The sequence below is a fragment of the Patiria miniata genome, unplaced genomic scaffold (genome assembly GCF_015706575.1).
Source record: "Patiria miniata isolate m_02_andy unplaced genomic scaffold, ASM1570657v1 HiC_scaffold_5, whole genome shotgun sequence".
Lineage (NCBI taxonomy): Eukaryota > Metazoa > Echinodermata > Asteroidea > Valvatida > Asterinidae > Patiria > Patiria miniata.
Genome location: NW_024037072.1, coordinates 3,243,060 through 3,257,803, shown reverse-complemented (window position 1 = coordinate 3,257,803; position 14,744 = coordinate 3,243,060). Strand labels below are relative to the sequence as shown.

Genomic DNA, 14,744 nt, shown 5'->3' with positions numbered 1-14,744 from the left:
GATAGAAATTAGAAATTGGGCGTTTTTAGCTGCGCACATAAAATGTACATAGCGTGCAAGCATGAGTGCTTGGCGGTACAGGGGTACCAGCGAAAGCGCTATTGCGCTTTGGGCTCTTTTAGTGTGCGGCGCGGAATTGGGCGCATTGGCATTGCACTGCATGCACAAACCGCATAGTTAGGCGCTTACTGAAGCCAACTTTATAGCGCGTATTTTAAAGTTGCTAAAGAGCTTATTTACGCGTCGGCCGTAGGCGCAGCGCACTTCACTTGCCATTTTGCTGTCACTTTGAGCGGACAACTAATATTGTGAGTAGAAAATAGTGTTATTTATATCGTGACACTTTTCCCAGCTATTTAATTTAGGGCAAGTCTAGCTTGGGGTAATTCAGCGCACAGTTATCCAAAGTCCGCATATTTTTAGGTGAAATTTAGGAGAGAATATAAGCCAGAAATCTTGTGAATAATTTATTTGGAAACCATTTGGAGGTCTGATCACCTCCGGAGGTAACTGGAGGTGACTGGAGGTAACTTGTGCTTGGAGGTACAAGCAAGTGGGGATATATTTTCCCCAAACGGACGCACCCCCGGGTTGTTGAGAACCCGCCGCCCATATAGAATCCCCACCGCGTGCGGAGCCGCTCCCGCGCGCAACTCAATAAAATATTTTGTGGTAGGAAAAACGCCACAATATCATCAGTTGGATTGTTAGCAGCAAACGAGCAGCTGTTGGTCAATTATCATCCACTGTTAGTGCATGTATTTATTGACCAGTTGTTGGCGACCTTGTCACCTTTCAACCTCCAGCCTTTTGTAGATCCTGTGAGCAGTGGCGTGCCAAGGGGGGGCCAGGGGGGTGGGGGGCACGTGCCCCCCCCCCCTGGAAAACCTAGTGCCCCCCCCCCCCCCCGAGTGCCCCCCCCCCCCCCCCCCCATCAAATGCTGGTGCCCCCCTATCCTCTGCAAAATTCTGCGCGTTGTTAAAATCATTACCTCAAAAATAGCAATTTCTTGAGATATCTTCAGATCGAATTTAGCATCAAATGTGGCACCATTTTGCATCTAGCCCATCCTCCGTATGCGAAAATTTTCCAAAGGGGAGGGGGGCACCCCCTCCCCTTAGACCCCTCCCCCAGGACGGCGATCCGTATCCACCTAAGTGCCCCCCCCCCTCAAATGCTGGTGCCCCCCCTGTGCCCCCCCCCCCCCCCCCCAGACTGAAAAGTCTGGTGATGCCACTGCCTGTGAGGGAAGCGATTTCTTTTGAGTACCGAAATGGCCATTGGCTTCGGGCCAGATTTCAGCCATAAATCAGCATTGTGGTTGAGAAGGCCGATTTCTACGGAAGCGTAAAAGGACCAAAAGAAATTAGGAAAAAAATAGTTACTATCGCGCCGCAGCCTATCTCGCCGCGGCGAATTACTATTTTGTATCGGTGGGCGTCGGGCACGACAATCGCGATCCCTCCGGGTCCTATGGAACGCCAAAGAGGCAGCGGCGTACGTACGTCCTAGGGGACGTGGAGGGGGAGGCTTGAGATTGCAATGGAGGGCGCCACAAAATGTCATCCGTGCTGAAAGGCCGTGAGACAGGGTTTCTTCACCGGATACCCGCCCAATACCCGCCCTAGTCTAGTGTCCCACATACCACTCGGCCGGGCCACTAGACAAACTACATTATTCCGTGTTCCACTCGCGCTCGCGGGATAACTAATAATAACTACCGCAATTGGATTTTCAAGGAACCGTTATTCGCGGGAAAAAATGCACACAAAATCGCTGCGGAAAAAAATTGACTTAGGCCTATATTCTTCCAGCTAATTACGCATGGTATCTCACATAGGTGTTTTTCTACGGATGCCAAATTTTCAGTGGGGGTTGAGCGAACTAGTATTTCGTCGCGGCGAGATAGTAATTCCCCGCGGCGAGATAGGAACAATTTTTTTCTTAATTTCTGTTGGCCCTTCTACGCTTCCGTAGATTTCTAAAGGATACGTAATACTTTATTTTGAATGAACAACATGCACACAGACATGTTCACGTTGGCGGGCGAAATCTTTGAAAATTAATTGCTCCCGTTTGGAAGACCGTATCTCAATTCATGCAACCTTCAGGGTTTATTTCCCTTATAATGATCCAATGATGTGCTAAAAAGCGTTTTGATATATTCAGTACTTTTCGTTGAAATTGGAAAAATAGGCCTGGCTATTTTTAAAAGTTGTAACACTGGTGTTTGCAATATCTGTCAAACTTTTTCAAGCCTCACGAATATATTATAAAAAGTTGCAGAAAAGCCTCCTTCACGAGTTATTAATTGATAAATATCACCCTTTTTGCCGAATTCCATTGGACGATACCGAGACCCAATCGTAGTCACGCCAAGTCACGCTAATAAATATGCTTATTATGTGCTTCGTCATTGTTGCCCAAAATCGGCCAACCTGAAAACCATGCACGTGAGTTAATTTGGTCGGAAAAAAAATCCTCTTCAAAATTTACCTTGGAGATAGTTCAAGGTGTAACACAAGCGTTTGCAGCTGAAATTCGGGACTTACTTAGATGATTAAGTGTTTAACTAATCGTGAAATAACAGCTTGAGGAGATTCCTAGAAATTGAGATAAATACATAGATTTGGGGACGTTTTCGAACGATTCTTCCCGACTTTAAGTCAGCTTTACCAGTAACCAGTGTTGACGTTTCGGCATCAATAACGGCAACTGTTTCACTGACATGAAGTTAAGAATTTCTTCTTCCGTTATAATTTAACATTTCAATCATACTGAGCATATTTTCTGAGGAACACAACGTTCAAAAGGCCATGCTTTTTGGGGATGCATGAATTTTACTGTTCTGTTAAAGCGTCTAAGAACATAATTGGATTAACTTTGTTTAACAACGGGGACGCTTAGGCTTTCGCAACCACACAGCTGTAAATCACGCGTCGTGCAGTTAATATTAATAATATGGATCACAGCATTTCTAAGAAGTTACCCACATGTGGCTGGAATGATATTGAACCCGCAGTCTCTAGTCTCTAAGGATACACCCCTGTATTAAAATTCCCACAGACACCAGTGCTAAATGCCCATACTTCAAAACTCTTTTTAAAATACTCATAATTCTCACAGAAATATGATGTTCAACATGTCATCTTTCATTTACTTTTCATTTTTGGTGGGTACTACACGTACATTTTTTTAGTGAGTACTCAGTCCGGCCACTGTTTTAGGCTTTATATTCTAAGATCATTCTTCAAAATGCAATAAAAAATGACGTACCTAGAATACGAATAGATGTTTCGGGTGAATTTGAGCTATCCATCTTTTTATAAGATTGTCAATCTGCTGTTACTTTGCGAGAGCCACTCGTTCACCGCACACACTAATTACGCCGCCATGTTTGTTGCGTTATTTGCCTCGCTATGATTTTCAAGATGGCGTATCCGAGAAATGTCTATGTGGACGTTTTAGTTCTAGATATAATTCCACGGCTAAATCTGTGGGCACTATAATCTTATTGAAATATATCTATCTGTCATATAAGCCACCTTTAAAGAGATTAAAAGGTCTTATTATTATACTTTTTAATAAATTAATACACTGTTAATATACGCTTTTAGGCATTAGCTTGTGTGCACTGCGAACGCGTTAGTATATATATATACTAGATAATAGTTCCATAGTTTAATCTTTGGTCACCATAATATCGAAATATATCTGGCGATCATAAAACGTAGTTCGTATTTTGTTTGGAAATAAAGACGATTGTGCCATTGTCAATGTAGGACTACATGTAACTTTGGCGGTCATTATTGTGAACTTCATAAATCAATGTTGTAATATTCAAGTTGAATAATATTTGAGACTTTATACTTTGTATATTTCCTTCACACATTTCTGTGAGAGAGATTATTATTCACCCGCATAATACCCCCCCCCCCTCCACCATTCGCCACCGACCGCCGATTTTGGATAGGGCGAATGCTTAAGGGCAATTGTGCACTTTACAATTGGAATAAATTGCAATATAGGTTTTCAGACCTTCTCCAAAGAAGAAACGTTTGAAGTTAGCTTTAAACCCTTTACTTTATCAAAGTCCAAAAAGTGATTTTTTTTTAAAGGACAACGTGCCGTGGGATTTAAGTTGAGTAACAAAATCCACAGACGACACTTGTCGACAAGGTTACGCTATTGGGTTACTTAAGTTGCGCGACAATACGGGCGATTCACAATACTGTGCCTCCAAGAGTTCGCAACGCGTTGACCAATCACAATGCGCGAAATCAGTCGACCTTTTGCGCATTGTGATTGGCCAACGCGTTGCAAACTCTTGGAGGCGCACTATTGTGAATCTCCCGTATTGCAGGCCAATTGAAATGATTTACAGCTGATTAAATCTTATCAGACATCTAGAGATAGTGACTTTATTTACTATAGCGCCCTCTGTTGTTATTCTTCGTAACTTGCCCTTTACATTTGTGAAAAAAAAAGTGCGGGCGGATGGCAATAATCATGGCACATATCACGTGATTGAACAGGTATGTAATGTGATTTGAAATAACTTCATAGTGGTTTAGATTCCACGGTGGTAAGCATGAAATCACTGTGGTCTGCTGCGCTAGGTTGGATGTCCACATGCTGTAGGTTCGAATACCCGCAGTTTTAAAAAAACTTCACCAAAAAGTGAATTATCTTTGTCTTTCTTATATAGTGTTTTAATCAAGTCCTACTGACTTTTCGCCTTTTTCGTCTGATTCATGGCTCTGGAGGATGTTTTAAGGGAACTGTGGCGAATCTATCTTTCAGGAATACGGGGGGGGGGGTGATACTGATATGCAAGGGGGGGGGGGGAGAGAGTTGTCGGCACGCCTTGCTAGGGAGTCCGGGCGCTTGCCCGGGAAATTTTGAAATCTACGACGCTTTCTCCTGCATTCTACTGAGGCAATTTGAGAATAAATTTTGGAACTTTAGCATTCAATTTATTATTTTTTGGCCTAATTTTACTAGTATCATAACATTAGTCAGCGGCTGAACGGGGAGGGGGGGGGGGTTGCAACACCTCCCTCCCCCTCAGATTACCGTTAAGTCTGAGAACCATTCTATTACTTGGTCACAGAAAAAAATATTGCTGGCTGCCCGGATGGCATGTTGAGCGCTAAGCTATTTTCTCACAGCGCCCTCTTTGGCAACTAACAAATCTACTGCCTGAAGAAAAAAATCATCACAATAGGAGGGCGCTATTTGGTTTGGGTAAATATAGAGATCAGTGGTAAAATTATGTATGTCTATGGCATAGACATTTATTATATGTCTATGGTCTATGGTAAATACTTTACACTGGGTCATTCTTTTACTTTGGCGTCCTCTTTTTTTCTGTTCTTGTTAAGTCTGACATTATGTTATTCTGGATAATATATTGAGTTTGTGAGGCAAACGACCTACCCAAGAAATGAAACTTACTAAGAAGTCATTTTTAATGACACTTGATACTTCAGAGGTAACAGGGGCAGCCAACAATTGTCACACTTTGGACCCTTTAAATTTATAGAATGACCCTATATAGAATGAACTATGGGGTTTTTGGAGTGCCTTCCCCCGACTGAAAACAATAATGTTAGTTATTTCCTTAAAGTTGGTGTAAACGTTGGTGTTAAGTTGGGTGTGTCACCTTGAAAAATAAATTTTCAAATTGAATTGATAATTTTGTAGCATTAAATTAGTAAGGAGCTTTCCAATGAGACATCGCACGAAAAAAACAAATCGGCCCATGACAAGTACTCATTTAATTAATTTCAACTTTCCAACTTTTGAATTAAGAGCGGGACACTCCTAATTCGTTCTGAATAGTGTGCGCAATTTCTGAACTGGAGCGCGCCATTTAAAACCAATTTTTAAAATTGTATAAAGGCCTGCAAAAACAACAAGCAAATTGGAAAAGCACGTATATAACAACTTTATGTTCGTGGGATATTAACGCCATATCACTTAATATTGCAAATCTTGATCTATTGCTCCAGGCCTTCTGGTCTTTTCCTATACCCCCTATCCTTTTCTGAAGAAAAAACATTATCTTGTACACACATCTACCCCCCCCCCCCCTGGAAAATCCTAAATCTGCTAATGAGGCAAGGGCCGGGGGGGGGGGGGGTACGCTCAATTCAGGCTCCATTGGACACGCCACTAGGTACATTCTGTCGCATTAAACTTGCAAGTCAGCGAAGTGAGTTGGTAGGCAAGTAGAACAAGGGTTCCAGATATGTGGCTATGTTCCAGAATAATGGCTCATTGTTGAACAACAGCTGGAAAACATTTGGTGTTACTCTCTGTATTTTTACAGTTACCACGGAGGTTTTATTGTCTACCGTGAAATTATATGATAAAACACAAAAATGTTCTATATTTGCAGTGGTGCAACTAATGGAGGGGGCACAGGGTATGTGACCCCCCCCCCCCCCGCTCCAGGCCTATGCCCAAGCCGACCCGCGCCGCACAGAATTCGGAGATGACAAAAATACCTGAACCCCCCCCCCCCCCCCCCCCCCCCCCCCCCAGCACCCCCTCCCCGCGAACTGAACCTCATTTCCTATGTGTACTGTAATACCACGGATAATACATGTATACTTTTTTTCACTGCTATTTTGCTCTCAGTACAAAAATCATTCACTGTTAAATGAGACATCAAACGAAAACAATCCGCCCACATATAGTTCGAATAATAATTGCTTAACACTTAACAGATTCCGAATTATTTGCCGCCCGACAACGAATTCTAGGCCTTCATTACGGGCACCGTACCGGCACAGTGGTGCCAAAGTTACTCAAAATATAAGCCCTTTTCAGAGAGTTGGAGACACCAGAAGAATTTTTTTTTTCCAAAATTCTTTTGCAGAGAAAAATGTTATTAAAATGTATTGACACACGATGTTTATTTATGTTCAAGCTATTAATCACAATGTTGAAATCTGTCACGTTCGAGCTTTTTTTTTTTGGGGGGGGTAATTTTTTGTCCACTCCAACAGTGGATCATAGTGTCTGGTGATGCCTCTGAAATTAGGTGACCTCTAATGAGTTTATACGTCTTCTTGACCCTATGTGCATGCACGATCAATGACCAGACAATACAAAAAATAAAGAAATCCAAATTCATCTATAGCCTATAGCCGTTTTGGACCCCCCCCCCCTCCCTCCGTCTGGACTACGATGGGAAAATAGTCACCTGCCCAAGACCCATATGGATATACCAGGCTTAAAAATAGAATCTGCCTTGTTGAATATGCAGGCATTTATATTAAAAGAAAAAGAGAAAAAAAAGATGTTGTGAACAGGGGTTTTATTTTTCCTGAAAATATCCCGGCTAAAGATAGTAACAGACCCAAATGGCCTGTGCGCTCACGTCAGATGCTGTGCCGTTGACGTCAAAGCAGTGTGCTGTGTCCACAGAGCGATCAAGGGCTTAAATCTTACGACTGTTTCATGTGTAAAAAATAATCAATCCGATCTCGGTGGGTTTGCGCGTTTACCGGCATAAGAATACAGTCATGCCATGAAGACTTTTTACTGGCAATATCAACACATGATATATAGAAAACAGGTAACAGCGACTGAAGTAAAAGACATTTTTTCACTCCTAAAATTCAATTGTGTAAAATAGTTGTCATAAAAATGTCAAACAACGTCAACAAGGCAGTCGGGATGCAACAGGCTGATCAAATTATCTATCTATTCCAGTCGTGGATTACGTTTCAGTTTTGAATAGGCAACAGTTTGTTGGTCCAAAAAAGTCAATTCGGCCGATGATTCCAGATGATAGATGAATCCGACTGATCAATGTGAGATTGGCTTATGGGACTTTTCCGCACCTTTTAAGTTTTGTAAAAAGACAAGGCAAGGCTATAAAGTTGGTCACAGAGCGCATACAATTCTATTCAACTGCCTCAGAATGGCTAGTCACTGGACTTCTTTCATGCACACATAGTGATCTACATTGGCAATCCGCGAAAGAACTGCCCGACACTCTTCACCGGTTCACGTCACCAGCATAGCATACAACCAGTCACAAGTGACATTTACGGGCAGTCAGTCAGTCTCAGTCAGTCAGCCCGGGGAGGGAGGAAACTGGGGAGTCAGCCAGTCAGTCAAGGTTCAAAGAGGTCACTATAATAATGGCTGGCCCTCGGTGACCAGCAAAAAAAAGGATCCCGCCGAAATACAGGGTGAGTAAAAAAAAAAAAACGAAACCCAAATGTTGGGACCATTGTTTTAGGGAAGTTCTGCATGTTGCATTTTGAAAATCTAGGATATAAAAGTCCAATTAATAAGCTTTCTTTTAGTACAAGAATCATTCGAATCACTCATGTACTTTTCAAGTTACGCAATTTTTAACACAACCACCGTGTTAAGGTTCTGTCCACGGATCGCATTTTTGGTGATCCGTGGACAGAACCTTAAAACGGTGGTTGTGCTTCAAATTCCTTAACCGCTGAAAAGTACACAAGTGATTTGAATGATTCTTGTACTAAAAGAAAGCTCATGAATTGGGCTTTCATATACTAGATTTTTAAAGTGCGATATGCAGAACTGCAATAAAACAATAGTCCCGACATTTGGGTTTCTTTTTTTTTTTACTCACCCTGTTAGGCCTCCATGCATGTCATTCGTAATTAACTGCCCAAATTTAGAGCTGTCCATGATTGAAATGAAATCACTAGTGTGGAATCCTAGGTGTATCCCAACTAGTAAAGAGTGCGTGGTCAACACCCACTACCCCTTCAAGTTGGTTACACCTCTATATTCCGACACCCCTATGTGCCGGGTATCGGAACATAGGGGTGTCGGAACATAAAGCATTTACCTTTCACGTTCATAAAATTTTGATTCGAGCATGGAGGCAGCCGTGAGTCACCGCTCTAGTCTGAGCATATTCTAGTTCTCTGGCCTGAGTATAAACCTTCATTTGTCGTGGAGCCAGATCTAATGGAGCGTCCTCTCAGAGTATTCACTGCTCCGTGCTCCGTGCGAAGGGAAAACTTGGCTCATGCTGTTCACAGACTGCATGAGCGATGGGTAAATTGAAGTGGATATGCGTTCGATTCGTCCTGTTCTATTAGGCGTTTTATTTACCTGGCCATCATTCGGTAACGGAACCCATAACGTCTTTATCCGCAAGCGAATTGTGTTCTGTTTTACCCCGCCGATTAGATAACAAATTATTCTAATCTCAGTCAAGGTTTTTAACCATCATTTTAACCATTTTTTCTTCATTATACACACAAGTTCTCCACTGTTGAATGCGTGAGGCATCAAACCGAAAACATGGGCCCACTTTTAGTTAGGGAATAATTACTTTAAAACTTCCGAATTATTTGCAGTCCGACACCTAATGGTTCCTAAGTCAGAATCAATAATGTGGGATCGCGGGAACCAGCATTTTCCCAGGGCGGATTTTGTGCTCAAAAACAACCCCTCTTCGGCATGTTGCAGAATTCAACATAGAGAAATGAAAGCATTAATTGTTTCCGTTAAAATAAAGTTTGAACCCTCATAGTGCAAACGATATTTGAAGAATAAGCTCGCGCCAACGCCACGGTAGCGCCAGTCCCGCGTTGCAATAGAACAATATCATGTTGCGGCCATCTTGATTTCCCCATTCAAATCAACGTAACCAAAGCGAGGCTGGAAGGAGAAATAGTCTGGTTCCTTTTTGCACAAAAAACATTACATTCAGTACTTTTATAGGAAACAGGGAACATGGCTGAAATGGTGGCAGCATGACAAAGGTCTATTGGCAATCTGGTCAATGCTATAAACGAACGTGGGTAGCGCGTGTGCATGCAGTTAGCAAAATGTTAATGACGGATCTTTTTTCATGGCTCAAATGGCACAGCTTGAACGCCATCAACAGACGTGCAGGGCAAGAATTTCCTGAGTTGTGTGAGTTGAAAAAAAAATGAAACTGACTTCTTGTTCCCACACTTTAATACTAGACATAAATTGAGCTGTCTGCGAGGTACTATGTCAATCTGTATTGGCGCAACCCACGCAAAGTCAACATGCGTGTAAACAGCTTATACCCGTATAAATAATGCTAAAAAAAATGATTCCACGGCCAAGTGGTCAAAGGTGTGATGCAAACAGTCATGGCAAGAGATTTCACTTCTCCGAAACAAAAAATCCATCTTGTCAAAATTAAAATGTCATCCCATCCCACACGACTGAAATGTAACACTGAAGACAACTCGGAGTGTAACTAGAACTTGAACTGAAAACAGCCGTCGTGTGTTCTGGCGTCGTTGGGTTTCGAACAGGGGTATTTCATGCACGTCCGCGGACGCGAAAATGAGACGTTTCCCATGCTATGGTGTCAGCCAGAACACAAACAAAACACCGTTTTATGCGTCTCACCTGAGTTTGTTTTGTACCATTAACCAGCTCTCGAGATCAAAACATTCTGCTTGTTGTAATGAAAAAGGATGACTGTATGTGCGCAAAACGGGCACGGGAGTTCTACGACTTTGGCTTTTCACCATTAATTAGAGGATCCCGATGCATGCAAATCACATTGCCAAAATATTAAAAGTGATAGTTTTGCATTGAAAATTAGGGAAAGAAAAATGAAACTGGTTTTATGACCAAAGCTGGCCATGAATTTTGATGTTCTTCAATCTTGTTTAATAATATTGGAAATTGGTCAATGGAAAAAACTAAGTCATTTTTGGTGGGTAGCCTATATCCCCACAACGCGAAGCAAGCTAGTCCATCTCACCAGTCCCTCCCACGGGGTCTAACGGAAACATGCTTGCGCTTAGGAAACGGGAATTCTAATGTCCTTGACAATTTTTCATGATCTTGCATAATATACTATGGATTCCGGCGATGGAGCCAAAACTTTTTTTTTATGGTTTGTTTTATTTATTAAGATTCCCGCGATCGGAGATATTGAGCATAGTCTGAAGTAAAGTCGATGGTCATAACGCGCATGTGTTAGTTTTTAAAGAAATGATTTTGGACTATAGTTTCTCCCCCATACTCCCCAACCCCGAAAAATTTTTCCAGAACCATAAATCAGGTAGAAATTTCTTACTTAAAAAATTTGCATAATTAATCGTCGAAGCTACTCGCATATCATGAAACTTTGCTGAAAGTTGAAAGGTCTATTCCATAGACTAGGGGTCACCACTGATGGGGAAACCGGACTAAACAAACTTGCACTACAGCGCCCTCTAGTGTTGTCTGTCGTTTAAATTTTAAAGATGTACTCCCCGCGCTATTTTCAAGTTTCACCTCGAAATATAGGTTTTTTTTGTTTTTCAATTACGTTTCCCTATTTACTTTTGAACTTCGAACGAAAAAACCACCAACTTGGTTTAGTTATTGCATTATTTCTTCACAAAATTTGGATTATTGTCTGCTAGACAATAATTAATTCAGTTCTCGCAGGGCGGGTTCACTTGCGCAAAAAAGGAAATTCCTTTTTCAGAGGGTTGCAGATGCCCAAAATCGGAATTATTTTTTTTCTTCATTTAAAGCAAAACATACAAATTGAAAACTCATCAGGAGAAAAACAATTCTAGTTTTTGAAGAGCCTGCGGGAAATCATTTTCTTAACTCAAAATAAACAATGCATTTATGGCGTTAGTCACAATGATACAGGCAATTTTACGTCGTACATTTACAAAATCTGCTGGTAGTTGAACTGGCCAGGGGCGGATCAAGATTTGGCTCGAGTGCGGGGGGGGGGGGGGGGGGTGCCATGGGGAGGGGTTTCGCAGGCGTGTACTCCTTTTCTTTTTTGCATGATTTTCCTAGGGGACACGGTAGTGTTAGACCACTTGCACCCCCCCCCCCCCTTCCTGCCCTAAATCAGCCAAAACTTACGGACTGCAGTGATCTGCTCTTAGTACGGACAGTTTAGTACCGAGGCCAAATTTCTTGTAATTATTGTTTAAGGCGCAGGGCATCATGCTTAAACGTGAATATTCTCTCCCGATAACTCCCCCCCCCCCGCCCAACCCTATACTTTCCATTGTAGCCCGCACCTTGAGTGGCCTTCTGGCCTTGTGATGGGCGATTCCCATATAAAAAACCCCAAACACCAATAATTTTGGAATCTTTTTTTTTTTTTTCAAGATTGCAAGCCATGAAATGAAAACTAAAATTGCAGTAATGCGTCGTATTTTCATTTATAACATTCAATTTTTTTTTTAATGTTGATACAACTTGTTTTTTCTAAATAAAAAACAAGTAAACGCCTTTTCAGCCTACAATTCATGCAACACAATTTACATTAAACAAAATTATACAAAAGCGTTATGTGCTCGAGGTTGAATGAACACATTCCAGAGTTCACAGGGATGGTTATTCATCCGGGACCTTTCCTCTGATGTAACCGATATACGGCGCGTGCAGCCGGCGGCCTCTTGATGAAATGACGTCGGCAGGTGTATATTGGTCTTCACCACTTTTCTAAAGGGGTAGTTTGATTGAGTGTCAAAGTTGCGAAGACAAAATGAAATAAAATATATATATTCACATCAAGATACAAAAAATTACAAGTAAGTACATTCTAAATATGTCACATTGTTGACCTAGGTGGTAATGCGTAACCACGCTTGTCTAAATACCAGCGCTATTTTTGGTCCCTCCGATAAAGGTAAATGTGTACACCCCCAAGTGAAAGTGGTAGTGTTGGCGGCCATTACTGGTGGCGCATCGCATACAAAACATGTACATGCACGTAGTTAACGTTGTGTTGTGCAGTGTAATAGGATAATTGTCTGTATTCAGTACCGCCCGTGTGAAGAAATAATATTTTACGTCTGTGTGCACTTTCCTGAAAATGTCTGCTTGAATGTTTCAGCCCTAATGGTTCAGAAGAGGATAGAATACCTTTCGAAGGCATGGACTAGGCGGTGATAAGCGGAGAACTTGTGTGATATTTTTATGCCAGGAAATATGGCTCATTCCAGCTCGAGTCGGCGCGACCTGGAACAAGTGAGCGACCGTGGTACGACAGGCGCTGGCAATAACAACAATGTACAGGTCTCAGTGACAACACAACCACAGGTAATAAAAGCATAATCCTGGTAATTTAAGCGGAAGGAATGTTGTATTCTGACACCATTTTGTTCATCGTAATTATACTATCTCAATGAAGATCAGTCATTGCAAAAATGTTGAAAAGAATGAATCTGGGACTGAGAAACATTCCCAATTTTGTTACAAAATATTTTGAAAAATACACTCAACTCTCCATAGACTTTGTACACAACCAAAGAAGTGGCGTCGCAATACTACATTCTTTACATTTAACCATTTGGAGGAAAGATTTAACGCAATAATATACTCTCCTAAAATGGTCAAGATGTTATGAGGCCCAGCCGCAGGGCGATATTGTGTAGTAACTGACCCTGTTCCTGTAAATAAGTCATGTAAGTATAAATAAGATAGTGGATATTTTGCCAGAGGTAATGATGGCAAACTAACGATTACTAAAGGTTTGCCGGCGGCAATCCATATCAACAGAGGGTGCTGTACTCTTTAAAATAGGGCTGAATTATAAGATGTATTAAATTCCCACCAAAAGTTGTGTAGCACGTTTGGTGTAATGGTTAAGCAAAGGCTCTAGTAAGCGGGATGACTCGCGTTCGATTCCGACCGCACCACATTTTTAAGTTTTGTTTTCTCATCCCCAAATAAATAAGAATATTCTTCTTTTATTATTTTAACATGTCTCAAACATTTTTTGCAGAGTATTACATTTTCTTTTTCAGATTTGTGGCTCTGGAGGATTTTTTTTAAAAGGGAAATAAAGTCCGAAATTATAAAATCGTCTGAATCCCATCTTGTGAATACGAGGTAACAAAGATAATTTTGGCATGGAGCCAGACTAAAACTTGTCACCGGAAAATGTTTAAGTACAAAAAAACGGTAACTGCGCATGTTCAGTGCATATCCGGCAAACTAACGTCTCCGGCAAAATATACACTGCCTATAAATAAATTATATTAAGAGAACAAAAATCCACATTATTAGACTTGCCAAACTAGTTAGGGACATTAAACCAACAGGTATGTCGTAGATCAGAGGGCAGGGTTTTTAATTGTTGGAAGGAACTTTCTGGGTAAACTGATGATGTAGACGACAAAATGTAAGAAAAAAATTAAAATGGCAATCATTGTGATGCACAGTGGTTCAACCCTGCTACTCGGCAGGCAACTTACGTAAAGCACGCATGTGCTGAATGACAAAGCACCAAAGCACAGCACCATTTGCACGTGCAACATACCATAAGCCGGCCTGCGAGGGCTGAGCTAGCTGTGCTTGCTCGGCGATGGTGCAGCCAGCCATTATGCACCTTTGCTAGCCGTGATGTGTGTACACAGAGTGTAGGCCATTCGCTGACTGATGGCTGCTCAACGAACTTCATGTAAACATCGGTGAACATCACTAATTTTGCCACAAATCGTACACTCACTGTTGGACTTAGTTTCTAGAGGTATGCCAAACCCAATGTAAAAGACCATCAGTATAGGGGTACTGTAGGCCTACCTATCCCAACAAATTTCAACAACACCTGCTGTTGGACTTTGATGGGTTGAGTTCGGTTGGGGTTAATTAACAATGCACTGTTCAATTTTTTAACTACTTGTTTGAACAGAAATCCAGGATGTTGCATTTCATGTGGTTTCTGTTTGTTCATGGAGCAATACATTTTAGCTAAAGCGAAATAAACTTTAAAGAACCCTCT

The 14,744-nt window shown here is 41.6% G+C and overlaps 1 protein-coding gene across 3 annotated transcripts in view; it reads left to right on the top strand.

The window, feature by feature from the left end:
* Positions 1-12,709: 12,709 nt before the first annotated feature.
* LOC119741735 (voltage-dependent L-type calcium channel subunit beta-3-like) overlaps positions 12,710-14,744 on the top strand; it is a 92,314-nt gene continuing 90,279 nt past the window's right edge. For all 3 annotated transcript variants that reach the window (XM_038217610.1, XM_038217609.1, XM_038217607.1), the window contains exon 1: positions 12,710-13,060. In XM_038217610.1, the coding sequence (XP_038073538.1) occupies positions 12,938-13,060 (123 nt within the window). In that variant the 5' untranslated portion in view covers positions 12,710-12,937. The remainder of the gene's footprint in view (positions 13,061-14,744) is intronic.